Genomic DNA, 27,875 nt, shown 5'->3' with positions numbered 1-27,875 from the left:
TAAACGAACCTTGCATAACATCTTATTTGCCGATTCACTTCATCTTTGGCGCCATCTCTGGTCACCTATCATTAAAGGTTCTTCCTCACACACATTGGACTATTAAATACACACAATTAATTTCCTTTGAGTGAAAAAAAGAGAAGAATAAGAACAAGATTACTGTCCACATGCCGAGAATTCAGTCTCAGTGTCGCCAGTTGGCCGGAGAAGGAGAAAAATTCTAACAGTAAAAAAAAGTGAAGGTTATTTATTAACAAGATTAATTACGCCAGAGTTTAATGAGGTAGAGAGAGGTTAATCTGTGTGTGATGGTTCCTGTGGACTTTTTTTTTTTTGCTGGCAATCTTCTGCAATCATTGGATGCGGATTGATGTTATCAGATTGATTTACTCTTCGAATGAGATTTTCCTTCCTCTGTGGTATGATGAGTAAATACGTTACCCAGGGAGATCACAAGACTATTACGAGGTCCCTGGATGAGGCTTACTAGTAAGGTTGTGGTTTTTAACTGTTACTGGAAGCGCTAGTTGTGTTTTGAGTTATTTCTGTGCACACACTGTGTGCCTATAAAGAGTCTGTGATTCTGAAAGTGTGTGTAAAATTAGCAACATCAGGACTTGCATTAAACACTTAGTACTTGTAATTTTGTGGGCACAAGACTGAAGTGCTGTTTATTAGAGGAATTAATGTACATGTAATATGTACAATGTATTGAATCACTGGTATCGCTCCCACCACAGCCTGTCCTTCCAATACTGCTCTATGCTCTGTATGTACCCATGTACTTGGTGGGATGGGTAGATAATCTGAAGGAGACAAAAATGTGTAATGTCTGTGTCTCAATCATGGAGTTAAAACATAAACTAGAATGCTAAACCATATGTCAAGGCCGGACAAGAAGCGGTTCTTAAAATATAAAAAATGATGCTGATCCTACATGTAACACCAGTCACTCATCAGTTCACACAAACATAATTTTCGAAGTGGAAATTTGTACGCATTTACCTGCAGGTATCCATGGCGGGCAAGCGGGGTTACTTGTGTGACATAGCAAGAGCTCCATTCTTGTCAATAGCCTCAAACAAAATCGCACACTCTTTCTAAGATGTGTAATTGAGGCAGTTGATATCTTTAAGGTTTGAGTTGGTTCAAATAGGCAGTCCAGAAGTTCACCTACGTACATGTACAAGTTCACCTAGATGCCTTGGAGGTAATCACTCTACACAGTACAAGCTTGCCCTGATCTCAAGAAGTGCTGAAATTGCCTCCGGTTTTCGTTATTGCCATAGTGGTATTTTATAGTTGTCATCCCATTTTGTTTGGCAATTAGGCTTGACTCATGGGCTAACTCATCCTGAGATGATTTATTAGTGTTTTATCAAATTTGGTTGTGGTCTTTACTACATGCATGGCGTGTTACATGCAAAACAGAAATGTACACCATGTACTCCCACAGGCATCCTTAAAATGAACGTTTCACCTCATTTGCACCCCACATCTATCGGGGAAAGTGCATGGGTTCATTTATAATTTTTCCCTCTTTGGCCAATTCACTTGCAATATACCACATAGAGTGCAGTAATCTCAGACTGTTATGGCTCAAGATGGATGGGCACTTTTGAGTTTTTCTAGTTTAATACACACTTAGATCCCCTGAGGCAGAAAACAACAGTGTCTGCGACAGTGTTTGAGGGCCTTTCTCAAACCTCGGCTTGGGCTACGGCTCCAGGCTCGGTGTGATGTTCGAACCACCAGTGAGTGTAAAATGCACGCCGCTCCAAAAACATATCAGCTAGAAGGCTGTTTAAACTCTACTGCATTTCATAAGCACTTCATAAGCAGCGTGCAGAGACCAAGCCGAAGACTGAGCACAAGCCGAGGTTTAAGAAAGGTCCATGGCCTCACCAATAAACATGTAGTTACCCTCCCTCACCACATGTCGGTCTCCTCCTCCCTGTGTCTTATTGGAACATAGCATAGCTAAACATGTTGGCCTTTTACTTTAGGCGCTCGCTACGGGAGCTAGCCTATAACACATAGTAGATCGTTGAAACGTCTTGTGGGTACAAAATTTACCAGCAAGTTGATCACCATGAAGAAGTTTGATGACAGAAGATTGCAAGGAAATTGGAACAATGGCTTCAATTACCCAGGGTCGGCCGGGCGCATTCATGTAAGATACCATTACAAGTTTGTGGCAGTCTAAACAGAGACAGCGGATGGCGTATGAATTGTTTCATAGTTTCAATCAAACAAGGGGCCATTCACCAGTAGTGACCTGGTTAATGTCAGGTATTTGCCAATCTTGTATAAAAAAATCAGCAATATGGTGGCTAGGCATGTGTGCATATATGCAAAATGTCACAGTAAGAAATAGTGCTCAGTTCTCTTTTTCAGGGGGTTAGCAAAGCAAAAATTTTTTTTGAGAAACTGAGAAAATGTGAGAGTTTTTTTTTTAGGAGAAGCAAAGAGAAACGCACCTTGAAAAATTGTTGATGTTGAGCTGTATCAAATATTACTTGGCATTCATGATTTGTCTTTTCTTAACTAAGTTTTGTTCTGTTCAGAAAAGCCTTGGAACCAATTACACTCGCAAAAATACCCGATAACGTAAAGAGTTGTTAAACACTCACAGAGCAACAGCAGAGATTCTCTTGTGGCTCCATTAAACAAAGCTGACACAACACTGGCGTATAATATTACAGCTTCTAACTACACCAATCCATACAAAACCTCCCTGAAAACCCCCAGTCTATAGTTTCACCATCCAATCCCCGCTGTGGAAGAAACACAATCCTCTTGTAAGGGAATCTGACTAAATTTGAAGATGCCGAGATTTGATTTGGTAGCGGAGAGTAACAATGAGCGTTTAAAAAAATTAAATAACTGGTGCTCCTCCAGCGGTGTCCATCTCTTTTCTCCATCTATTACCGCCTGCTGTGTTGCTCGGGACGTCGTGGGAGTAACGTAACCACTAATAAAACATCGTTGAGGCACTCCACGTGAAATCGACTCCAACCATTTAGAGATTTAATAAAGAGCCGTGGCCAAGACATAGTAGAATAGATGGAGGTGCGGTGTGGTAGAAGAGATGATTTCAGAGACGCACATTGTAGGGGGGGGGGGGGAAGGCCTTGATAAAAGGTATCCACTAGGTTTAGTCATGGAAATGCTTTGAAGAAAAACTGCATCCTCTAAGAGCAGGAGATGGGGGCCAAGGGTGAATTATGCCCATGGGGAGGTAGAGGGAGTAAACATGATGTAGCACTGGAGAGTTTGGGGATTTTTTTTTTACAAGGCAGGCATGTCTCTCCCAGAGGCACTGAGATAAGGTGACAGTTAGTTGATGTGCATTTAAGCCTTGTGCCAACATCTTTCTTCTTGGAGGTGTTTAGTGTTTATCCCATTATGCCATGTGTGATATGATAAGGCTGAGCCTATGGAAACTTGAAGAGCTCTGCCTGTCTGCAGTGTCTCCCCCCCCCCCAACCCTCCCACTATGTTTCCCTGGGTGTGCCTGGAATGATGAAGTGTTGGCTTACTCAATTGAGATTGTTGTCTTCACTGTATTTTCAAATAACCTCAAAGGACTTGTTGTAATGATAGGCTGTTTTGCGTACATGTATCTGAGACAAGTTGGTACCGCACTGTTTGCGGCCATTTTTCTTTTGCTGTACTAGGAGATAATTTTATTCCACAATTTCCGCATTTTGTTTGGTTAAAATACTCTATATGGTTCTGCCATCTGTAGTTGTTTTACCAAAACAGACAAATCACTCTGAAATTGCTCAAATTGCTCACTGAAATTACTGTGTAAACTTTGGGAAAATGAAAAGAGAATGCTCCAAAAAGAATCATTAACGGCTTTACGTCCCATCCGAAGGACGAAGCAATGGTCAAGTGTCTTACTTAAGGACACAAGTGGCTGGGGATTCAAACCCACACTCTGCTGATCAGAAACACCAGAGTTTGAATTCGGTGCTCTTAACCGCTTGGCCACGACACTTCTACCAAAACGGTACCAATGAACTTCCCCAGTCGCTTGAACAAACGGAGATTTTGAAACACACATTCTGTGTAAGTTGAGGTTTCAAGTACACATTTGTATATAAGAGTCTGTTCTAAGTGTTTGCCAGACATGTCTGTATTTACCAGGATGTTGTCAAACTCTTCAACATCCAAGATACATACAGAAAGAATCACAGAGAAATCCCGGAAGCTGACTGTTTTTTTGAAACCCGGAAAAATGTGTCATAGCAAAAGCTACAGGGCAGACAGAAAGCATGTCTCGACTAAGATAAGTACTTCTGCACATGTTAACTGCAACATCATGTGACCTGATACAAAATGAACCTCCTTTTTTTTAGTTCCCCAAATGAAAGCTGTTCAGGAAATAGCTCAATTTTCGCACTCTATTTTATTGAAAATGCAAATGGATGTCATTACATTTACAGGTACAAAATGTATGGTCATAAATTGGTATTTGTCAGCGTAGTGGTGTTTTATAGGCCAAATCGGCAATAAATATACAATATAAGTCACCTGTGAAAGTTTCAGCTTGTTGAGAAAACAGCAAACAGCTGTCAACTGTATTTTCATCATAAAAACACATCCACGTTTAGCGAGTGGTGCGGGTACAAACCGCATCTCCTGCTGCCGCATTCACAAATTGGCACCACGGAAATGTGAACCTCAAAACGAAGTGAATTTTTTGAGGTTCAAATATTGTGGACATGATATTTACTTTTATTTCAGGAGAGATATTTTTGCAGGATACTATAACAAGCTGGCTTTCGGAAAGAAACTCCGAAAAGAACATTTTTTGCATCATTATCAGAGTATGTCGCACCTGTTCAGTTGCCAGTTGTTCATGTACTTGAAAATGAAAGTCGTATACTTTGAATAGTGACCTACATGTAGCTGTCGCAGACAAGAGTATCTGTGGAGCACTTTTTTTTTCTGTTTCCCCTTGAAAAACATTCCCTTGAGTTGTACAACTTGTTTCAGTTCCCACAGTGATGGCATATGGCATTGGAAAGACCCCAGATCTGCAGAAAATAAAATGGTGTACATATACATGTATAGGTATTTCCAATGCAGCTCGGTGAGGATTGGGTGTGTCGAAGGTCACTTTAAGAACATTTTGTGTGTCAAGTGTTTTGGTCCCCCCTACATTATTACACATCCAGTAAAAAGTCTCCTACTAAAATGCATATTGTACAGAGCAACTACTGTCAATGCATTTGATACACTTTCAGGTTTTTTATGAAACATCTTCATGAGCAATGTACACCCGCCAGCTCTACAAATTTGATTAAATCAACTTAATTTGATTTATTTATGAGATATTCCTTAGACTGCTTCGGATACAGACATAACATAGCCAGAGCTGCGTGAATTGCAAATTGAATCGTCTGGCCGTAGCTCCACCATGCACAAACCTATCACGGATTGCTTATCTTGGCACGTTTGCCCCAGTTCCTGAATAAAGTTTTCTTAATTTGCTTCCCAGGGATCGACTGGTGGGAGGGGAGAGGGGGGGTTGGTGGGGGTTGGAATAAATTCCGTCCGTGTTGCGGCATAGCTAATCCTAATCTATTGGAGATCGAGTGTGGTGAGGTGGTTACTAATTGACTTGTAAAGGCAGAAGGTCAACTGCTCAATTTCATCTTCAAATCCCTCCGAGGTAGAAATTGCGGTAAATGAGTTGGGTAAAAAACATATCATGCACGGATGATTACATCGTGCAACATTTTGCTGAATGTTGAAAAAATAATAACTTGCCGTAGAAAATTAACTTGTTTACCATGTGATGCATATTTTTAACATTTCTAACTGTTTTTGTTTTACATGAGCAATGCATGAACTTGAAATAATAATGAGATTGTACATATTGTTATTATTTGGTTTATTGTTACCATTAATTAAAAGGAAAGTGCACCATGAAGTGTCGCCAATTGCAAATTGTATTTTCTAGTCGGAGAATTAAAAGGAAAGTGCACCATGAAGCCTCGCCAATTGCAAATTGTATTTTCTAGCCAGAGAATTCTTTGAAACATTTTGTTTCATTGACATGTCAGGAATTCATTAACTCCATCCATCATCTTCAAGGGTGTTTTGAAACGTAACTTTAGAAAATACTCTGTCCAATTGGAAATGATTAATCAATTAAGAGAGAGATCTTGTTTCATCAGATCGTACACTCCAGCGGACAGTTTGTCGTTTTTTTGTCAAATTTTTCCATAAAGTACGAGTTCATGACTTTAAACTGTTGAATTGTTATTAGACTTTGATTGTCAAATCACGGATGGTGAATTGATGTAGAAATGAAGGTGTCGTGTTTTCATAAGGTTTTGGTTTCAGAGCTTGAAATTTAATTTTGTGAGGATAGTTTCAGGAAATTGTCTGTATGCTTGAACCGTGGAGGGAGACTTTCCTTTAAAGGTAACTTATACCTATGGTTTCGTAGAACCCTTTGATTGTTTTTAATTCTACTTTTAAATGTACTATATATATTACATATTGTGTTGAGTTACCATATGTGTTGGATTTTGTTAGAGTGAGGACGCATCTAAGTAAATCAATCAAGGGAGTTGGGGTTTTAACCATAGAGCTATATATATATTGACTAGAGCGCTAACACTCTGTTATACACGCACTAAAGTTTTGAAGCCGTGTGGGCGCATCCATGTTTATGTACAAACCAATAAAAAAAGCTTGAAATTTTGTACGGCAGTTGTACGGCTATTTGCATGATAGTGCGTTTGTTCTTTTCTGTGTGTCATCGAACCAAAAATGCAGCAAATGTGAAAGCACAATTTGCTGATGAGTGTACAAACTGTGTGCATCATGTGCGTCATGTTTAAAAGGCGCGTACGCTTTTTTTTATTACATCAATCAAGTCAAACTTACGTTTTTCGTAGCGCGGACGTATGCAAATGGGCAGTCGTGTACGTAAGCGCACATGCCGAAAATGTGTGTCCTCTCAAATGTAAAATCGTTCCGTAGTCACACGCAACACATCAAACATGTCTGCGCCCAGGGTGGCTTCAAAACGCAGAGCAAGTTAGCGCTCTAGTCAATATTTATAGCTCTATGGTTATAACACAGTAAACCTTATTAACATTTTTTAAGTTTCCATCTTGCAAGATATCTGTGAGGTAAAAAGTATGAGTAATCCCATTTTAGTGATGGTTATACAATACTAATGTAGAGTCAACCAAAAGATGATCAGACATGTAATTATCATCAGGTTGAAAACATGTAATTTAAAGAATTTCGCGGTACATGTCAACACACCAGTAAATATTTATGAGAGATGATGGATTAAAGTTTGACTCCGAATGAACTTGATTAATTTTTATCTTGTCCAAATGTGAACTTTGAAAAGTGTTTTCTTCGGCTATCATCCAAACACAGCTGTGGTATTGATGCGTGTGAACCCATCCTCATCTCCACACATCGTCAACGGGTCAGAAGATATATTTCTTTTTTGAGACTCGTAAGGTTATCATAGTTCAGACGATATCCTTCTGCATTCACTCTCGAGGTAAGATGGCCGAGCCTTCACCATCTGTGAGTGTGAGTGAACGGACGAATCTTCAGAGCAGATTCTGTTCCAGTCTACCAAAGTAATTGGAAACAGGGACTTGTCATAGTCTAAATTCTCTGATTGTGTCCGCATCCATTTTAGGGCAAGCTCGTTGTTGGCTGGTATTCAGATGGGTCTTGTCGTATGATACCAGATGATAATCGTCTTGTTTTGTATGGGACTCGTGATATGTCAATGGTTTTCTTTTTAAGGCACTTCACACACCCGGTACATGTATTAACACATTTAAACATGAGGGCTTCATTCTTATAAATCGGACCGACAGAAAGCAGTAAGGGACTACTTCTTCCAAATAGGAAGCTATAGCAGATACATTCTGCTTAGCAGAAATTAGCAGAAGAACACTTACATTCAATAAAAACTGCTGGTTGCCTTTTTTTTCGCTCAGCAAGTTGCTGTGTGAAATTGTGCCCTGCGCCCAAAATCATAGAGGCGCAGAGTGGACAATAAGGCTTAAGCCCGGTTCATACTTGCGAATACGAATGCGAATACGAATGCGAAGTGAATGTTGACATCACAAAATTTGCGAATATCGCTACAAATGGATAGTTGTGGCGTAAAATTCCCATCAAATGCTTTGCCTTTCGCAGGAAGTATGAACTGGGCTTTAATGTAATTGTAAGCAAAAACTGGGTGGATAGGGGAGTTCACAAGCATTCCTTTTTGCATAAATTTGGTCTAAAAATAGTATCAAGTAACTCAGTGACTTTCTGTGCTTAAACAAACTGTGTGCTTAAGACCTCAATGAAATTCTGCCCAGGGTCCATTTCATAAAGCCGTTGTCCCTTGAGAAATTAAAGTAAATAAAAATGTCATCTCATTCTCTTTAGGTCCGACTGGTTACATATGAAATTGTACTTCAGCATATGTTATTGATAGATCGGGAATACTTGGTGTTTATAACTGCTTGTGAATTGGCGTGTGTTAAATAATCATAGTGCAATGTTTGTCATTCAAGATTGCTTTGAAATATAAATTAGTCAAGCTGGAGCTTAGAATGCATATCTATATCAGTTTCCATCATATGGAAACATCCACATTGAAGTTGGAGGTTAAAAAGTACAAATTTTTTCTTCACTTTCTACTCCACCCCCCCCCCCCAAAAAAAATATATATATATATATATATATAATAAATAGTTAAACATAGAAACAGAGAGTGGAGAAACTAGGAGTTGATGTTAACTTGTACTTAAATCTACAAAAGAGGACACCCCCTCTGCCCTAAACACATGATAACCATTTTTGCTCAAACATTTTTTGCATGAACTCAAATGGACACTACAGTACTGTACATTCAATACAAAAAACACGCGTTTTTTTTTCTTTCATGCGGACATAATATGACCATATGAAAATAGTACATAATATTACGCCATGCTTTATAAAGACACATGATGATTTACCTTGACTGCGCCATGAGTAAGCCTGAGTCATCGATCGGACTGGGCATCTCTCATGGGGCAACCGGTCCCCTGCAGGGACACGGTCCGCTGCACAATCCCAGAAATCCCTCCAAGAATGCCATTCTTTCCCGTCGTTTGACGGGGATTGCTTTGGAAATCTCGGAGAAGGCAAAGAAAGTGAACAATTGCTCAGTTTCCTTGGGATGTATTCATTTCCATTGGGTAGGATAAAAGGGTATTGGATTCCTGTGGTCAAATGAAAGTTAATTGATTAAAGGTGCAATGATACACGCACATGAATGCCTCTTTTTGGAAGGAGTACAATTCTATCAATCACCTAATTGTTAATCAACCTCATGACCTGTGAAAAGTTCATCCTATCAAACGTTATGCAGCTGGGCATAGTTTTGAGAGAGAATCAATAAAACAGCAAGTAATATTATTATCTACATATTTTCTCAGTGGTTTTTGCATTTTGGCTTCTTTCAATTTCCAGGCTAATTGCAGTAAATTTCAGAGGAAGCTCACATGTCACAAATCATGCATTTTGTTATCATAACTAATCATGTACATACTTCAATTTCATGGAGACTGTTTACAAAATGTGAACAGGAAAGGAATGCTGTCATCGTCTGTAATAGAAATTATGTCAGTACTCGAGAAATTGTAGACTTGTGGAAAAATCGGTAAATGTCTGTCATGATGATTGTGTTCCGACTTGCTTCGCGACACTGGCGATATTCTCGTGAGACTGCTGGCCCAACGAGACTTCTGCTCTTGCGACTAGTAGTAGACAGGAGTCGGCAGCCTCTTGTAAAAGCAGTTTTAGATCGTGGAGAGCTACTGAGTTTGTTATGCTATCGCTGTGATTCCACTATCAAACATTAACGACTTGTCCGCAAGGCTAGTGAAATTTTAAAGTGTCTGAAGTGGAACTTTATAGCCAGTCTGCCTTTTTAACTCTTCCGTTTCATCCGTGCATTATTTTATACATAAATAACTAACCTATGTCTTGTAGGAAACCTGCCTAGCATTAAAGGAGCCACATTATTTTTATTAGATGCCCACAGTAATGTTTAAGATTAGTGCGTTGCTGTTCATATCACTCACCCACTCAAGGGATGACATTCCCCTCAAGAAAATACCGCAAAGAGAATAGATGGAGAAAAATCCTTGTTAACCAATTTGCCAATGCTCTTCCTGACATGGAGCATGGAGCCAGGGCAATGCTCCAGCAGTGTCTGTCTGTGTAATACAGAAGGTGTAAAGTTCAACCAGGCAGGGATTGTCAGCGCCCATGTAATTCAGCCTGGACTAGTGATGGATTGTTTGGGGTACTACTCACTGGATCTCAGGCTGGGATAGTCTGGTCTAGCATCTTAAAGGGAAGATGTATCTTTGGTTTTCGGAAACGTTTGATGGTTTTAAATTCTATATAGAAATGTAGATGGATACAAGAAAAGGTTTCAGCACAAATGTGCATGCAATAAGAATAATCTGTAATTGAAGTGCAAAATAAGTACATGTAAAACGAACTGGTTTTTCCCATTATAACAATTAATTATATGCCCATTGACACAAGAAAACAACATACAGGTACGCAAATTAAGATAAAACTGTGAGTGTCCTGTGAGAAAAAATGCCCATACACAATCTGAAAAACGTTATGTACAGAAAGGTTTCCTAGATTGACAATCTTTTGAAAACCTTTCTCTAAAACCCCATTTCTTGGACAGAAGGGAATCGTTTCTCAAAATGTTACACACTATCAACAGCTGCAGTTCTTCTTGCCAAGTTCTTCCATTGTTTGGACTTTTGTTTTTGTTTTTTGAGCAACATTCCCATTTGTTTTGTATACGAAACAAAAATGAGGATGTCCTCACACCTTGATAGGCCTGTAATTTCATCTTTGAGAGGGCAAGGTCATACTTTTTTTTAGCAAATGGCTTTTCCATTTGTAAATTGTATTGTCTATGGGAAACTATGGCAAGTCAAGGACAATAGAGGTCATGACCTTCCGGGGCTCCTTGTGATTATGGGCCTACCTGGATTCCCTTTTGTTAAAGTCCTCGTTCTCAATGGACATCCCCCATACTCCCCCCCCCCCCCCCCCTCCCAACGTGATGTGTACTCTGTGTACGTGCGCAACCACACGTTCATGTACAATATAGATCCCACATCAAGTTGAATCACCTTGTATTGAATCATTTCATCCAATCTGGATTTTGTCTCGGGACGTTCATTTCTTCATCTGCTAATTCCCCTGTTGCAAGGCTACTTTTTTCAATTTTACTGAGCATGCATATCTCAATTGTGCAGGGTTTTTTCTCTTTCTTCAAATGACTCATTTTAATCTTTTACCGTTCATCAACCTGGGGCTTTCTGAAACCCATTGGGTCAGCCGTGACTGTGAGCTGAAATAAGGGAGACAGTGAAAGGCGGTGGGGTGTTCTTTACGTTGGATCTATAAGATTTTTGAAGTCTTAAGTTTCAATGTCTTTTTCTTGTTTGAACAAACAGTTCTCCTTGATTCGCTTTTTTGAATTGTCTGTTTTCTCCAGGCAAAAGAATTGTTCTTTGACTTTTTGCTGATTGGTATACTTCATGGTTTGAATTGGCACAGAGCCAGAGATTTTACAAACCTATCGCTTAGATCTCTGACTTCATCAATGCAAACATTGCTGTGAACGTGTTCTATGGAGGCTTGGGGTGTTCAGATCGGTGGGAAAAAATATTCTCTAAATAATTTTTTACATTTTTAATTAATTTGCGGAGACATTTAGCGGAAACGAGGTTGAAAACTGGGTCGATGTGCCCCAGTTTCTGACCAAGGGGTCATGGCATAAGCCCATGTCAAAAATACTATAATATTGCCTGATTTCAGCTTTTACGGTCCTCAATATTAGTGTACAATGGGGGCTGTCATTTCCGATATATGTTATTTGGTTAGCGGTAGCTGCAATGAGTGTTACTTGTGGGACTAGTAGGCTCGTTCTTTCAGGTCTTTGGCAGTCTCTGAATGCCTGACACTTTATGCCCTCAATTTATCAACCAGTGTACATGTATGTTTTACTTTATACCTATTATAACAAATTGCTTCACAAAATTTACCAGTTGCTACTCAAAAATTATCCTATGCTAGCTACTCAATATAAGCATCCTGTGTTTACACAAAATTGCTGTACGAAATCATTCCCTTTCAACCATTTTGTTTACGTACATCATTTAAAATGTACCAATCTTTCCCTGTGTGGCTGCTTAAGAATATATCATGAAGTGTTTTTCGCTCATCTAAAAAAGGAAGTTTGTATATTTTGATCGTACACTTTTGGCCTCATTTGTTTTTAGTGTGTGTGTGTGGACTCTGCTCAGGACAAACCAGACCCTTTTAATGCAATAGACTGTGTAAACCTGCCGTCAATTAATAACATTGTAATTTTACCGGACGGCGAGCTATTTACTCGCTTGGAATGCGAGACCTGGGAATCGGAGTAACGGGACGTATCGCTTGTTTATAACTCACAGTAAGTCGGGTGAGATGTTAGAGAAGAAAATGATAGGGGGATATAGGGAGGGGGGGGGGTCCGTTTGTCTAAGATCTAATGAAACTGGATGAGTTAGGAGGGGATGTTGAGAAAGCCGAGTTTCAATATTTGATGAAGGGGCTTCATAATTAAATAACTTTCTGATAATATTAGAGAAGGAGGAATTTCGTCAGAGAGAGGTAAATTGCAATACTGTATTTGCTGACTCTACAGGCAGTTTGGGTTTGCTTTAATATCACTGGGCTTGCTCAGTTAATTTGCAGTGTTGACCTACATGGGTGGTCGGGTTGACTTAGTGGTCTCTTTCCTCCCCTTCCATATTTAGGACCCGGTTCGAATCACGTCTGGGCACTGTGTGGATTGGGTTTTCAGTCCCAACCTTACTGTGTGGGTTTTCTGTGGAGAAAAAAATTCTTTGCACATCTAAAACTGAAACTTCTTTCCTTATCTTCTCTCCATTACCTTCGTGTCTAGTACAGTGATAAAGTTTTAGATAGTCCTTGGCTTTACCTCCATAATAAATGAATTGAAATGTAAGGATAAATGCTGCAGGTTGAAGGTTCAGGTTCTAGTCTTAACCTTGTCATTTGTGGATTTGATCTTTCACATGGTTTCAGAGCTTTACTCGTACGTATAGCAGTAAGCTTTGACGGTTCAACCAACATGTAAAATTGATGCTTACAATTCAATTCAGCTTATGAATTGAAATACCCAATTATAGAATTATGGCATTGACTGGTGAATAGGGATCAACAATTGAATTGAAATTCATGCCGAGAGGAAAAATAAAATCACCTTGGTGTTTGTGATCACACCTTGGTTTGGGTCATTCACCAGTTTGTGAAGCTATAAATCCAAACTTAATGAAACACTGTGTGTATTCTGTGGGCTCTGCTGTGATAAGTGGTCAGAAAGGGATTCAAATGGAATAATAACTTTTAGGTTGGTTGCAGCGACCCATGCAATCTTGCACTGATTGATATAGAAAATTGTGCCTGGAAGTTGTAGTATTAGGCCTAATAACTTGGTTTTTGCAGTCAAATTTTCCATCAAAATTATTGTACCTTACCATTCTCTCATAGAGTTTTAGACAACTTTCTGTGTCCGATTTCCTTTGTACACAATGACAAAAATTATGTATAGCTTTTAAACTCCCTTTCCTTTCAGTTCAAATTTGTTACATTGGATAGGAATCGGGTCAAGTTCAATGCAATGTAGATCAGATGATCGTGCAGGAAATTTCTAATTTTCCTCATTTATTTTTATCTGAAAATGTATGCACAGTGAACTTTAAGGTTAGATTTCAAACCCATCTGTACCTGGTCAATAATGTTTAGATTGTTTCCTATTATTAATCAATAAGTAATCAGTAATCAACCAATAAGTAAACAATACACACTTTACTTCCATCCATCCAGGTGGCTAGACTCATCCAAGTCCCTGATGGAGCAAGGCACCCGAGAGAACGACACCCTGATGATGCGCTTCAAGTACTTTGCCTTCTACGACCTGGACCCCAAGCAAGACGCAGTCCGAATCAACCAGATCTTTGAGCAGGCCAAGTGGGGGCTGCTCAACGAGGAAATTGACTGCACAGACGAGGAAATGATCATGTTCGCAGCGTTACAGGTAATTGATTTTTTGTTGTTTTATGTTCATTCCCGTTCCCCCGATGATGAACTAGCCTTGGGTTGATTTTCCCATCCCCCCCCCCCATCCCCTTTTTCCCACGACGGCAGATGTTAACACATTTCGTCGCTGAAACAACAGTGTCAGGGTTGTTGTGCTGGCTGGTAAAGTTAGCGTGCACACATGGCTAGCATTTAGATGTTGTGGGTATACAGCTTGGGGGCAGCATGTTTGCATACTAACACGTAACATGAAATGTTCACGCCAGGCCTGATGAGTACATTTGTTCGAAGCACATGAAAAGCAAACATTGCACATTATTTAAACTGTCTTCAGCAGAGCAGGCCTTAAATTGGGTGCGGGGGGGTCCATAAGACTGCAGGGCTTGTAAACTTAGGACTAGAATTTATTGTATAAGACCTACATCAAAATGAGTTGAACCAACACTCAGAGAAGATCCATTTCATTTGTGTTTATGTGTAAGTGTACTTCGATAGAATTGAAATAGAATTGAAATATAATGATCACATTCACCGTCAAATACTCTTTTAGATTGATGCGGTACCCGCTGCTAAAATATGGAATTAGAACTGCCTCTAGCTACCTGGCGATCAAGGTGGTCTAGTTGGTAAGACATCTGCTCTAGATTGGCAAAGGTCACGGGTTTGAATCCCACCAGGGTAATGTGCCTGTGATTTTTTCCCCCCGGAGCTTGGGGAAAGAACTGAGAATACAGTACTAAAATACACACATCAGTGTAAGGGTAAAACAGTGCTTAATACACACATCAGTGTAAGGGTTAAATCGAACAATATATATGAAAACACAAGACCACTGGGCTTGTCCCATTGTGAGTTTACTGACCTGACATCAAAATCACAAGCCTCGGGCGTATGGTACAGTGTTAATTTTGAGTCATACACTGCATAAACACTATGTATGTAATAGTTGAGAATCGACTCAGGTAGACTGATCTTCACCTAATTCCTATGCACATAGTTTAACACCTGTGTATTGATGTTATTTCAACACCGATCTGTTGATATAAAAAATGTTGTTAGTCTATCAAGAGTTCTGATAGTGTTTCTTAAGTCCATCCAAAACAAAGCTAAAACAACAGTGGACTAAAATTCCTCAGGACTGTTGTATGGTAAATCAAGCAGGCGACTGAATACGCATAATTGCCTGTCTACTGTCATTTCTCATGCGGTGCTGTGATCGAATTCATTTTTAAGGTGTACTCAGAGCTGTTGAATGCTTATTTTGTGCTCTTAAAAATCGTGTGGAGATTTATCAAACCAACTCTACACCCAGGTGTAAAGAATAGAGCCAGCAGCGCATATTCCACACTGTAATCCTTTACTCCATCTCACACCTTTTCCCACAGCAATGTTGTTCTTTTTTCACCTGACCATCTGCATTCAAACTAATGTACATGAACTTGGTTAGTTGCGGTCTAGTTCTCGCATAACGACATTCAGTTGGCATTGTGAGATGTAAGGTGTTGCGCACCCTTGGGGTACGTCACTCTTTATACTTTGCATGGTAATGGATGTGACACAGCACAAATTACATGCAATGAGGGCTAGTCAAGTGGAGACACCTGGCTGCTTGACATGAATTTATTTTGTTTTGTTATTCCAAGGGAAGATAATTCCGAAGGATTTCCTTGATGCTTAATTAAGTATTGATCCAAGCTTTCAAACTATGAATCTATAAAATTGGCTGGACTTTGTACACGTATATTTATTTTAGGGTGAGTGGTGGAAAATATGGGGCATTTTGTGAGGCCAAGGGGGCTCTGGTACTTTGAATGATAGGATGGTAGGGACCATAAGCCGGGTTCAAAGAGAAGCAAATTTTCCTGTCATAATCAAGAAAAGGTGGTTATTGATTGCTTGCACAAAAACAAGAACTTGCTCTTGGTCGGGGTGTTATTGAAAGTGGAATACTGGATCAGAGAGAAGGAAATTTTTCCCGTCACAATTTGAGGTGCGTACTGATGGTTTGCATAAAAACAAGAACTTGATATAGACCCTTTTGCAAATACCCATTGCGCAAGCGCTTACTTTTGAATGCGATACATGTTGGCCTACCTAGCAATCAAACTTGATAGCCAGCTAGAGCATCTTGCATCCCATTCCATGCCTAATGTGTGCATTACCGAGTATTTGCGATAAGGTCTATGGGCCAGGACGTTAGTTGAAAGTGGAATACTTAAACGTACCACTCCTTGAATTGAACAAGTGTGCAATGGATCCTTTTGTTGTCGTCATATGCAGATGCAAGTGAACCTCCAAGCTCAGATGCCACAACCCGATCCTGACGCCGTGCCAGAGGGACAAGATGACATCGACAAAGCCTTGACGAACCTACAGGTATCTCTAGAAGGAACATCGATTCCAACTGGGCATGTAAGTACAAATACACCCCCCCCCCCTCTCTCTGTGGCTTATTTCTTCCAAAAGCTCTGGGCCCAAGTTCAAGGCTCTGCTTACCGTAATCTTCACAGACACACCAAAAATACTCCTCTTAAAGCGTATCAATGAATACTTTTGACTTCAGTGAACTTAGTTTCTCAGCGTTTAAGTTATAAATCAATGTTGTGTGTGTGTGTGAAACATCTTGTGAACTTTGCATACGTTGCTGTTTTTGCCCAACAAAGGAATAACAGAATTCTTTCGGTTATGTTTTATTGCAGAGTGACATTACAACGGTACCTGAGCTGTGTGACAATTTAAGGTTTTTCAGGTGAGTTTTGAACATAAAGACACATGGCTTTCCCCCCCCCCCCCCCCCCCCAAAAAAAAAAAATTATAATAATAATAATTATTATAAGAAAGGCATTTTACACCATTCATAAAGGAACAGGGCAACCTTTCTTTAGTGCAATTCTGTTTAATGTGGAAGAATATGTGTAAAGTGCGACAAAGTCTTAATCCAAACAAGGGCGGTCAGGTTTGCATAGTGGTATTTTGCCTCGCCTTCCACCTCTAGGAACCCTGGTTCAAATCCCACCAGAGTCACTTTGTGAATTGGGTTTTCAGTCCCTACTGCTTGGATTTTCCTTGGAGTGTTTTCCTCCCACATGTTACAAATAGACTAAAACTTCTTCATTGTCTTTTCTCCACGGGGTTCTTTGCTATTAAAGTGATTAAGTTCGCTTCTCTGGGAGTCCTTGGCTTCACAACGTAAATGGAATGGAATGAAATGAAAAACATACCAGGGCCAATGCAGCCTTCAATCAATTCTGTTTTATTCTATGACATTTTTTGATGGCGCTGTCAAATTGAAACATGTTAATGAATTGAAAAGTAGCGTGGTAGCACTCATATGATTACTCGTTGATGGTACCCAGAGTCATGTTCTGAGTTATTTCATTACACATCCAATAACGCAATTAGCACCGGTAACAGAATGAATAGGAATGTTTAGTTGTAGGTCTGGGAGGGGAAACCCATGCAATCCCAGGTAGTGAGTGAACCCCCAAGTCACATGCAAGGCTGTTGTCTAAGGTGGTATTTGTACGGAAGACGGTTAAAGAAACCGCTGAGCCAACAAGTCCCATTTATTGTTTCATAAAAATGTCAACAAAATATTGTCGCCGTGCATGGTCCTTGCCAGTCCAAAACTATAAATAACAGTAATGACGTCTTCTATAGCGCCGGTATCCACAAAAAGTGCTCATGGCACCTGCTCCAATAAAAATATTCCCCCTTAACAAGGTTGAGAAATTGCAGACTTTTATCTTAGTTCAGACTTTTTAAAGTCTGCCTGGTAAACACAAAATAAGCCAGGCTCTTTGATCTGCTCCTCTTGCACTGAGGATATGCTCCACAAATCTACGGGTTACCAAAAGGTGGACATGCCATCATTTTTCAATGTACCTCCTAAGATCTGGATCCCAGTTTCAAACTTTGTATGTCAGCAGTGACTCTCTTCTCTAAAATAACCTTAAAGGCAGTGGACACTATTGGTAATTACTCAAAATAATTATTAGCTTAAAACATTACTTGGTAACGAGTAATTGGGAGAGGTTGATAGTATAAAACATTGTGAGAAGCGGCTCCCTCTGAAGTAACGTAGTTTTTGAGAAAGAAGTAATTTTCCACATATTTGATTTCATGACCTCAAGTTTAGAATTTGAGGTCTCGAAATCAAGCATCTGAAAGCACACAACTTCGTGTGACAAGGGTGGTTTTTTTTTCTCTCATTAATATCCTGCAACTTCGAAGACTGATTGAACTCAAATTTTCACAGGTTTGTTATTTTATACATATGTTGAGATCCACCAACTGTGAAGACTAGTCTTTGACAATTACCAATAGTGTCCAGGGTCTTTAAGATCTGGATCCCAATTTTAAACTTTGTATGTCATTAGTGACTCTCATCTCTAAAATGAACCCTAAAGATGAAAAGGTAGAGCGAGAGGGTTTCCCCCAAAAACAAGCATGTGGTTTCTTGAACTGTCACTGTTGATCAACACCTAGGAGTAGTAGGACAAGAAAGGCTTCATAGGGTTGATGGCTTCCAATTAAGGTCAACCATCATGTCGGAAAGGGGATTAGGGTCCAGATAAGCAAGAATCAATCGCGACAGAACCAGTTTCCATTGAACAATAGAGATCTTGTTCAGGAGCGTGTTTTTGCAAATTGGAGCACCTTATCACTTGACTTATAGTTCAGGGAAAATAATCAACACAATTTGTGTTGGCTGTCTGGCAGCTCAGTGTAGATGGCAGAGGTCTGATGTGATGCTCCCTCTAATTGGGACCGAACAACTATAAATATTACATGGCTCAACAAAACAGAGAGTGGTTTGGCATCAATCTTGCTTTCTTGGTTCTTTGCCCCTTCTTTTTTAATAACAATATGGTACAGAAATTTATTGGGCATTTCACACTGACCCCCTCCCCCTTGAACCAAACAACCAAGTACATGTCAAATCTTTATAGGGATCAAAGAAATACTTAAAGATTGACAGATGAAACTTTTTAATGTTTGACCCTGGGATGTCAGGAAACTTTGTGCTGAAACTTAACTGTAAAAGTTCATTGGGTCTTGGTATTAAAATTTGTATACCAATAAAATACAATCTGTGTACAGACTGTCCAATGCCTTTGAAGGGTGGCATGTAATCCATCAATACGTGTAAACATATTAAAAAAACGCAATGGAAAAGGTATTTCTGTTTAGCGGTGCATAAATGAGTTCTATTAGTTCAAGGTACAATCTTGGGCTTCTCTTGAAATCCTTTAAAGGAGGTTTACCTCTTTTGAACCTGTAAAATGTCTTCTTATACTTTATATTGAACAGAGTTATGTCCAAATCTAAACTTGTCCTTCGATGATTGATTCTTATTAGGTCAATTTCATCCAGAGTTCATTTTCATAAAGCCTGTAAGCACAACAAATTGCTAAGCACAGACAAATATTGCTTAGCAGAAACTGGTCACCAGCCTAAAGTCCATAATGTTTACATTGTGGTGACAGGTGACCAAAACCCATTTTTTGCTTAGCATAGCAATTTGCCAAGCAGTATTTTCGGCTTAGCAGCTGTATGTAAATGGGCCCAGATCATCAAATGTGTCTTGTATGCAGAATTTGTACCTTCCTTTAATGAAAAGACGGCGACTTTTATTGTCTAGGTGTGGGATTTTTCCCTGCTGATGAAAGAGGATGCGTAAAATGATTACCAAGGACTCGCTAATGCAATCTTATACCCTTGGGGCAAATGTTATTAAAAACGCAGCTGGATCTCATGTTCTATTTGGACATGAATTTGGGTTTTGAGCTGGGCAGCTGGCCATGGTCTCCTTGATACATAGCGCCAGGTGTGTGTGTGAAGCTAGGTGAACTGAAACCCATTACCGCGTGACTTGCAGAGCAGTTGACATAGAATCTGTGGCTTGTTTGGGATCCCATGAGTGTATTTAGCTAGGCGGGACATTGGCCTGCCACCAGCAGGGCCTTATGTGTGAAGTTTGAACTGAAAATGTGAAAGTAAGAAGGTGAATGAACTTGTCCTTCGAATCATCATAAATTGCAAATTATGCCTTTGTTTTGGGAGCTTCCGCTGCAGTTTTGTTTCATCTGCCAAATGTGTTTATTTGTTTAAGTTGTGCTTGTAACCCAATTGGTAAATTGCCAAATACTGGAGGAATGACGAATCAACACAAATATACATCCATGAATCCAAGTAAAGATCAGACAAATTGGCAGAATTGGTTTTCCAGCTCGGAAAGTGCACACAAAATACAGAGAAAGTATAACAAGAATTTGAAGGTTGTTTTTTTCTCTTTCTGCAAAGAAAGCGCACATGTTGCACTTTCTAACGTTGTTTAAGCTTCACCTGTTTCAGGGCTTGAACTTGAAAGGGCACTGCAATTTTTTTATAGTCAGTGGCACTTCTAGAGTTAAGTGTAAATTTGTATTGGAATTTTGCAAAGGGCACCACAGCAAAAGCACAGGGCACCACGTCAAGCGCTTTGGGTGCTGTGGGTTTATTTCAAGGCCTGTAAATCAGTGATTGGAATGGTACCTCCTCAAGGAAATTGAATAGAATTGATGACATGCAATCACCAAAATGAGGTTCTTTGTGCATGTATTCAGATTGTGCGGTTGTATATGTCCAGGACTATGTTGTTGCGAGTACATCTGTTCGTCTATCCATAGAGATGGTCTATCCCCACAGGAAGCCGAGCTGCCAAGATGATGCTGAGTACACCCTGCTCTGCGTGATGTTATGTTGATATGCACATCCAGGGATGTGCCTGTGTGTCAGTTCAAGATCATCTTCAAGGAATGGTACATCAGCATCTTGATGGGTTGATTCTGTCTGACGAACTAGTCTAGTAATCTTTAAGCAAATATCTGAAATATGTCTTGAAAATTTCATTTCAATTTTTTAGGGGATACAAAATGATTTTTTTTTCCATAACCACATTATTGTCAAAGTGAAATGATTGTCAAATGCTCTACTGTATACTATCCAAAGCTTCTATGCTTCTTTCTAACCAAGTAAGTTTTTATTGCCGTTAATTTTAAGAGCGATTACCAAACAAATACCTTCCCCCAGAGTTGCCAACTCTTCCTGAGCATCACATTATTTCAAGGGTAATCAGCTAAAACATGTCTTTAAGTGTCGGCATACCAAGGTGTGTGTGCTGTCCCTTCACATATTGTCTGTTAGCTGGAGAGCATCAGTGGCCTCATCATTCCCTTGAAGTCATTACCCAAGGAATGTTCAGCGCTGAGACATACATACTGTGTTCATGAAACACTTCAATGTAATAAAGGAGACATGAAATTGGACTGTCCCAAGCCACCAGTTTTTTGTTTATAACTTGGATGATATGGGGGTCTTTCTGGTATCGTCTTACTGCATCAAGCTGTCATGAGATTCTTCTGGTAAAGCTCATATCTGCAATGTGTCTTTCTTCTTTGTTGATTACTGGGCCCAGTTTCACAGAGCTACTTAACGGCTGATTTTGTGCTCTCTGTGCGAGTTTCCATTGCATTGCGACGCTAACCATAAGCACACAAAAAGGCATGTTAACCTTCCGGTGATTACTGTATGAAAATGAATGTTGTTACAATGCAAATACATGGTGAACGCGCAAAGCTGGCCGCCTTATCTTCTTGCTAACCTGTGAAATACGCTTAAGCAAATGTTTATGCTACAGTTAGCATAAATATTTGCTTACCGTTTAGCAGCACATTGAAACTGGCCCCTGGAGTTTTTCTGGGATTGGGTTTTAAACCAGGTGCCAGCTGATAATAAATTTAATGAGAAACAGCATGTAGGGTTCGCCCTAGTTTGTGCAATAATGGTCTCTTGATACATGGTTCACTGGTATGAAGCTATCCCACCAGTCTCAGTACACTGCTGCTTTAACTTCTCTGATGGTAATTGTGGATGACAATGTCGGTCTAAGTCATTTGACATGTAATGGTGGAACACTTTATGTTTTAATTGAGGGGAAGATATATGCTGTCAACATTAATGTCTGGTTTGGGATGGTATTCAGCCCACACACATAAGATGATATAATGGGAAACAGAAACATTTTACTGTTGCAAAGTAAATACGAGTATACATCCATTTTGTAGAAGTCATAACCTGCGGTTTTTCAGAGCCGTGTACTTCAGCATCAATTATGTAGTTCAGCCATGGCATGGCATCTTCCACTTCATCCAACTAATTGAAAGAAGTGCACTCAACGACGAGACTGAGATTAGTTCAGCACCATTAATTCAGTATGGAAAACCTGGAGACTCTGTTCTGCAAAATCTGAGTTTTCACCCAAATTTAGTTCCTCGAAAAGCAAAATGGTGTGAAGCACTTTAACTATCTGTAAGGGGAGCTTATTGCAGTTGTTGTGTCATGCATGCATTCATGCATGTGTATTGCTGCTGACTGTGTTAAACCATGGTGAAACCAAATTTGCAGACTTGTACTTGTACTTTTTAAAGTAAACTTGGGGAAGCAACTCTAAAAAGGAGGTTGAAATTCAAAAGAATGGGTTGAAAATACTAGAAACATTGTTATTCTATTGAAGCTTTCCCATGTTGTACACGCCCATGTTGACTTGTACAGTATCTGAGTTAATAGCGTAGAGGTGAATAGATGGTGTCACTTTAGTGTTGTGGTCATGTTCTTAGCTTTCACTTTGTAAAGGAGGTTGTAATTTATAAGATTAGGTTTAAAATTCTAGAATACTAGGGACATTTCTATTCTAGTGAAACTTTCTCAAGTTGTACACGCCCATGTTGACTTGTACAGTATCTGAGTTAGTATCGCAGAGATGAGCAGATGGTGTCACTTTAGTGTTGTGGTCAAGTTCTTAGCTTTCACTTTGTAAAAGTAGGTTGGAATTCGAAAGAATGAATTGAAAATACTAGAAACATTTTTATTCTCTTGAAACTTTCCCATGTTGTACACGCCCATGTTGACTTGTACAGTATCTGAGTTAATAGCGTAGAGATGAACTGATTGGGTCACTTGAGTGTTGTGGTCATGTTCTTAGCTTTCACTTTGTAAAGGAGGTTGTAATTATAAGATTAGGTTTAACATTTTAGAATACTAGGGACATTTCTATTCTAGTTGTACACGCCCATGTTGACTTGTACAGTATCTGAGTTAATAGCATAAAGGTGAAAATATGGTGTCTCATGTGGTCATGTTCTTAGCTTGCGCTTTGTAAAAGGAGGTTGGAATTCAAAAGAACTAATTGAAAATACTAGAAAACTAGGAACATTTCTATTCAATCGAAACTTTCCCATGTTGTACACACTCATGTTGTACTTGTGTCTGAGTTAATAGCATAAAAATGAACAGATGGTGTCACTTTAGCATTGCGGTCAAGTTCTTAGCTTTCACTTTTGTATATTTTGGGAGGAGCCCCTAGAGCAGTTTCAATATGGAATGTGAATCCTCCATAATCAATAGATAGCGTCTATACAATCAGGTTTGTTTGGGTGTGTTTGGTGTTGTGTATCCTACATTAGTTTCAACCTGGAGGCGGTACTTACTGACTTCTAGACAACACTGAAGTGCACATGTCTGTACAAATACTGTGATGCGAAGGAGTGAGCTGTCCATTACAAATGTCCGCAACTGCGATGTTTGAGATGTACAGTACACACATCTACATGTAGTAGAGTAGTAGAGAGCACGAGGTTGTCTTCAGTTGACCCCATCTAAGAAGCCTCTGATGGTCTTCTTCCACGCATCCCAGCATCCTCAGCTTAGCAGCTTCTTGTTGCGCTGCGCCCTTCGGCATTCTACATACATAGATTACTTCAGTTCATTTCAATTGGTACCTTTTTCTGTGTGCAAACTCATACTAACCTTACTCAGGCACCTTCCTTGCTACTCAACGTTCAAACCCAAGGAAATGTTTGGACTCGCACAGAACCGTGGATATATAGTGCCCATAGAAAAGTACCCAGCTTCAACACTGTTTGATGTATATAATATTTGATTTGCAAACTTATGCCCTTGCTAAAGCAATAATTTCCCGTACAGATTGCATAACTCACAATGTGTAGGAGGGTATACTACCTAAGTGTACAGCATGTGACTCATTACCTCCACTACATCGCTATGGCATTCCTACTGAATGTATACAGTCACACCCTACTGATTTATATACACATTTTTACTAAGTCTGTCTTGATAAAAAAAACATGTTGGGAGTGTATGGTTTGGGTAATGTGTTTTTTAATGTGTGCGTGTGATCTGTGACATAGCTGAGTGAATGTTCCCTGGTTCTTTATGAGGTTGTCAGGCAGAAATATCTGCCAATTTACTCATCAGCTTTTATGGCTCCATCTTAAGGGCACCAATGTAATGTATACAAGCAATAAGGAATGGATAAACAGACCTGTGTTTGTAAGTTAGTTACATGACACATTTATCATGGTTGTTATAGAAGTGCATTCATCCAATTGAATTTTAAGTATACTGGAAACTTGACTGTAAAATGTGAGAATCTAGTGTTTGAAAGAATGCTTTGTATATACGGCGCATATACATTCAATCAGGTTTCAGAATTCAGTGATAGATTATGGACCAATCCTTTAAGTCCGGTCCGCCTTAGCAACGTCTTAGCAACTGCAATCACCTTGGGATGGCCACATATACATCTCTGCTCCTCGAGCTAAGACATCTCACCGCATACAAAATGTGCAGCTCAGCAATGCAAATGACGGAGGCTCTTTAAGTTTTGTTGAATTTCAATGTGACAGACTTGTGGGACGACAATTTTAGAGTCGACTGGTTGATTTAAAGGGTTTGGGTACTTTTTCAAAATGTCCATAGATTTACATTAAACTTACAGGGTTTGAAGATAAAGATAGTGGAAAGCTTCCCGTCAAATATTACTTACTGAGGTGCTGTAGTTTTTGAGAAATGAGTAAAAAAGATTCATGAAAATACGTTTGTAAATGATTAAAATAATTTTTGTCTCATGAGACAAAAATTATTTTCACGACATTGTTTTACTCATTTCACAAAAACTACAGCACCTCAACACGTAATATTTTCAGGGAAGCTTTCTACTATCATTATCTTCAAACTGTGTAAGTTTAGTGTAAATCTGTGGACATTGTGTTTTTTGTCCTACAAAAGTTACATAGACCCTTTAAAAGTGATAGAACTTAAAGGATCAGTCTGATTTGTGTGGATAAATGTTTTCTAATCTTGTTCTGCTGTCTGTTTCTTTTCTACAAATTACAGGCCAAAGAAACTAACATTGAAGAGTTACAAGAGAGGCTACTTTGTCTTCAGAGACACACATCTGACGCAATACAAGGCGCAGGAAGATAACCATGGGGCACCTGTACAGACCCTCAACCTCAATGGTAAAACATTCAACCTTCCCACTCTCAAACCAAATATATATTGACACCTCACCATGCAATGCCTCAAATCCTATATTTTCCACTCTCCTTTCAACTACTTGTATATACTAGAGAAATCCATATAAAAGCATATTTTTGTTGTGCTTAGCTAGTTTTTGTGCTTAAACAGCTCTCTGAAATTAAGCACAGGGCCCAATTTCATAAAGCCTGTAAGCACAAAAAATTGCTAAGCATGAAATTTCTTCCTTGATAAATGCAAGATTACCAACCAAATTTTAATTTGTTGCATATTGCTTGTTACTGGCATTCAGCTGTTGTTTGCTTATCCTGAACATCACTTGGAAATTTGGTTGGTAATCCTGTTTTTATTAAGGAGGAAATTTCATGCTGAGCAATTTTTTGTGCTTACAGGCTTTATGAAATTGGGCCCAGATCTGATCAGATAACACTGTAAGCCATACTATCCTGATTGGGTTATACTTACTACTTGATTGTCATGGCTGGCCGAGTGGTTAAGAGCATCAAATTCAAGTTCTGATGGTTAAGTCGATGGAGTGTGGGTTCGTATCCCAGTCATGACACTTGTGTCCTTGAGCAAGATGCTTTACCATAACTGCTTCTCTCCACCCAGGGGTGTATGGGTACCTGCAAGGGTAGAGGCTGATATTGTGTTTGCAAAAGCCTTCTGACCGCACGGCAACTCAGGCTGTACACTTCCCAGGGAGCTAAGAAAGGTTTAATTAATGTTATTGGCCCATTGACCAGGGGACTAATGTAAAGCGCATTGATACGGTTATTGTAAAATGCACTATATAAGACCTATGTTATTATTTTGCTTGAATGTAATCATCATCTCCCATGCAGGTTATCACTGCCCTCAATCAGAGAAACCTTTGCATTCAGGAAACATGTACATGTAGTAATGTGTAATGTGATTGCTCCTAAACAGGCTGTGAGGTGACACATGAAGTCAGCATACAACATGATAGGTATGGCATTAAGCTGTTGGCCAAGACACCAGAAGCACCTGTGGAGATGTGGCTGCGATGTGAATCGGTAAGTAACTCACACAAGGAGAGCAAAGATATTGTAAAATTTTCATATAGTAACCCGTATTGAACATACTTTCTACGTACGTATGATCGTCATTAACTTGGGCCAACTTAATAGAGCAAATATTGCCTGACATTTCACTGCTAAGCAAGAATGAGCTGGATATCAAATACAGATGGTGCATGTAGAATGGTATTTTGGCTGGGTACCTTATTCCGGTGACTGCTAAAAAAAAACTACTGACCATAAAAACTTGCTTAGTGAATAGCACTGCTGCTGTAATATGGTTTGGATATTTTGTTTACCCCAAATCATTTAAATTGGTGCCCATTCATGAATGCTGCAGCTAGAGATGCGGTTGGTACCCTACTGTCATTTTGCTAAGCCTAGTAGATTTGACATTCTTGTTTTCTCAGCAAGTAGACACTGTATTCAGCTGGAACTTTCAAATCCCCAGCCATGACACTTGTGTCCTTAAGCAAGACACTTTAACCATTGCTTCGTCCTTCGGATGGGACATAAAGCCGTTGGTCCCATGTGTTGCGTAACGCATGTAGAGGAACCCAGTGCACATCAAAAAGAGAAGGGGTTCGCCCCGGTGTTCCTGGCTGTGGCTGCTAAATGCGCCATAGCACCTTGTAAACCCTTATAAGGTGCTACAATTTGGGTCTCAGAATTTGTAACTTTCAATAACCTCTCTTTCTGTATGAGTATGTATACCAAGCGCCTTGAGTACCTTGGTGATAAAACTTCAATATATATGTGAATTTGATTGCATCTTTCTTGATAATTTCGCCTGTAAATCATCATTTAGTTGACAGAAACCAATCTATGACCCAACATATATAGGATCACTCTATTAATTACATGTAGGGACATAAACAACCCATAGATAAAAAGCAATATTGTCTACATTTACAGCAACAAAGTAACAAACACATTCACGTTTATGAAGGTAGAATAAGAAGAAGCAATTTCTTAGACACTAATACATACGAAAATAATTGTGAGGAATTCTCCATGAATTCCGGTCGGTATGTTTGTGTGTTGGGCAACATCTGGCATCTATTTCCATCTTACATAGTGGAGTAATTAATGATGGGCGCCTTTTCCTCTTAAGCTTTGTTTGATTAAGCTTAAAAACAAAACGTGAGAAGGAACTAATGACTGGCATCTGTAGTCTCAGGGTGATAACAGACCTCGGAACATTTCAATTACCTTGGTCATGCTTTCTAAAGGCTCCCATCGTGTGTTTGACCTACT

The 27,875-nt window shown here is 39.5% G+C and overlaps 1 protein-coding gene and 1 pseudogene across 1 annotated transcript in view; one reads left to right on the top strand and one right to left on the bottom strand.

Annotated features, from left to right (window-relative positions):
• The window catches only part of LOC139946025 (fermitin family homolog 2-like), a 76,292-nt gene that overhangs the window by 43,128 nt on the left and 5,289 nt on the right, over positions 1-27,875 (top strand). Inside the window, exons 5-9 of the mRNA XM_071943610.1 lie at positions 13,984-14,194; positions 16,477-16,608; positions 16,896-16,945; positions 25,435-25,559; positions 26,509-26,615. Of these exons, the coding sequence (XP_071799711.1) occupies positions 13,984-14,194; positions 16,477-16,608; positions 16,896-16,945; positions 25,435-25,559; positions 26,509-26,615 (625 nt within the window). The remainder of the gene's footprint in view (positions 1-13,983; positions 14,195-16,476; positions 16,609-16,895; positions 16,946-25,434; positions 25,560-26,508; positions 26,616-27,875) is intronic.
• On the bottom strand, positions 7,409-10,148 carry LOC139946035 (uncharacterized; annotated as a pseudogene).

Source organism: Asterias amurensis, chromosome 1 (genome assembly GCF_032118995.1).
Source record: "Asterias amurensis chromosome 1, ASM3211899v1".
Lineage (NCBI taxonomy): Eukaryota > Metazoa > Echinodermata > Asteroidea > Forcipulatida > Asteriidae > Asterias > Asterias amurensis.
The sequence above is the reverse complement of the archived record's forward strand: the minus strand, read 5'-3'. Positions and strand labels throughout refer to the sequence as shown.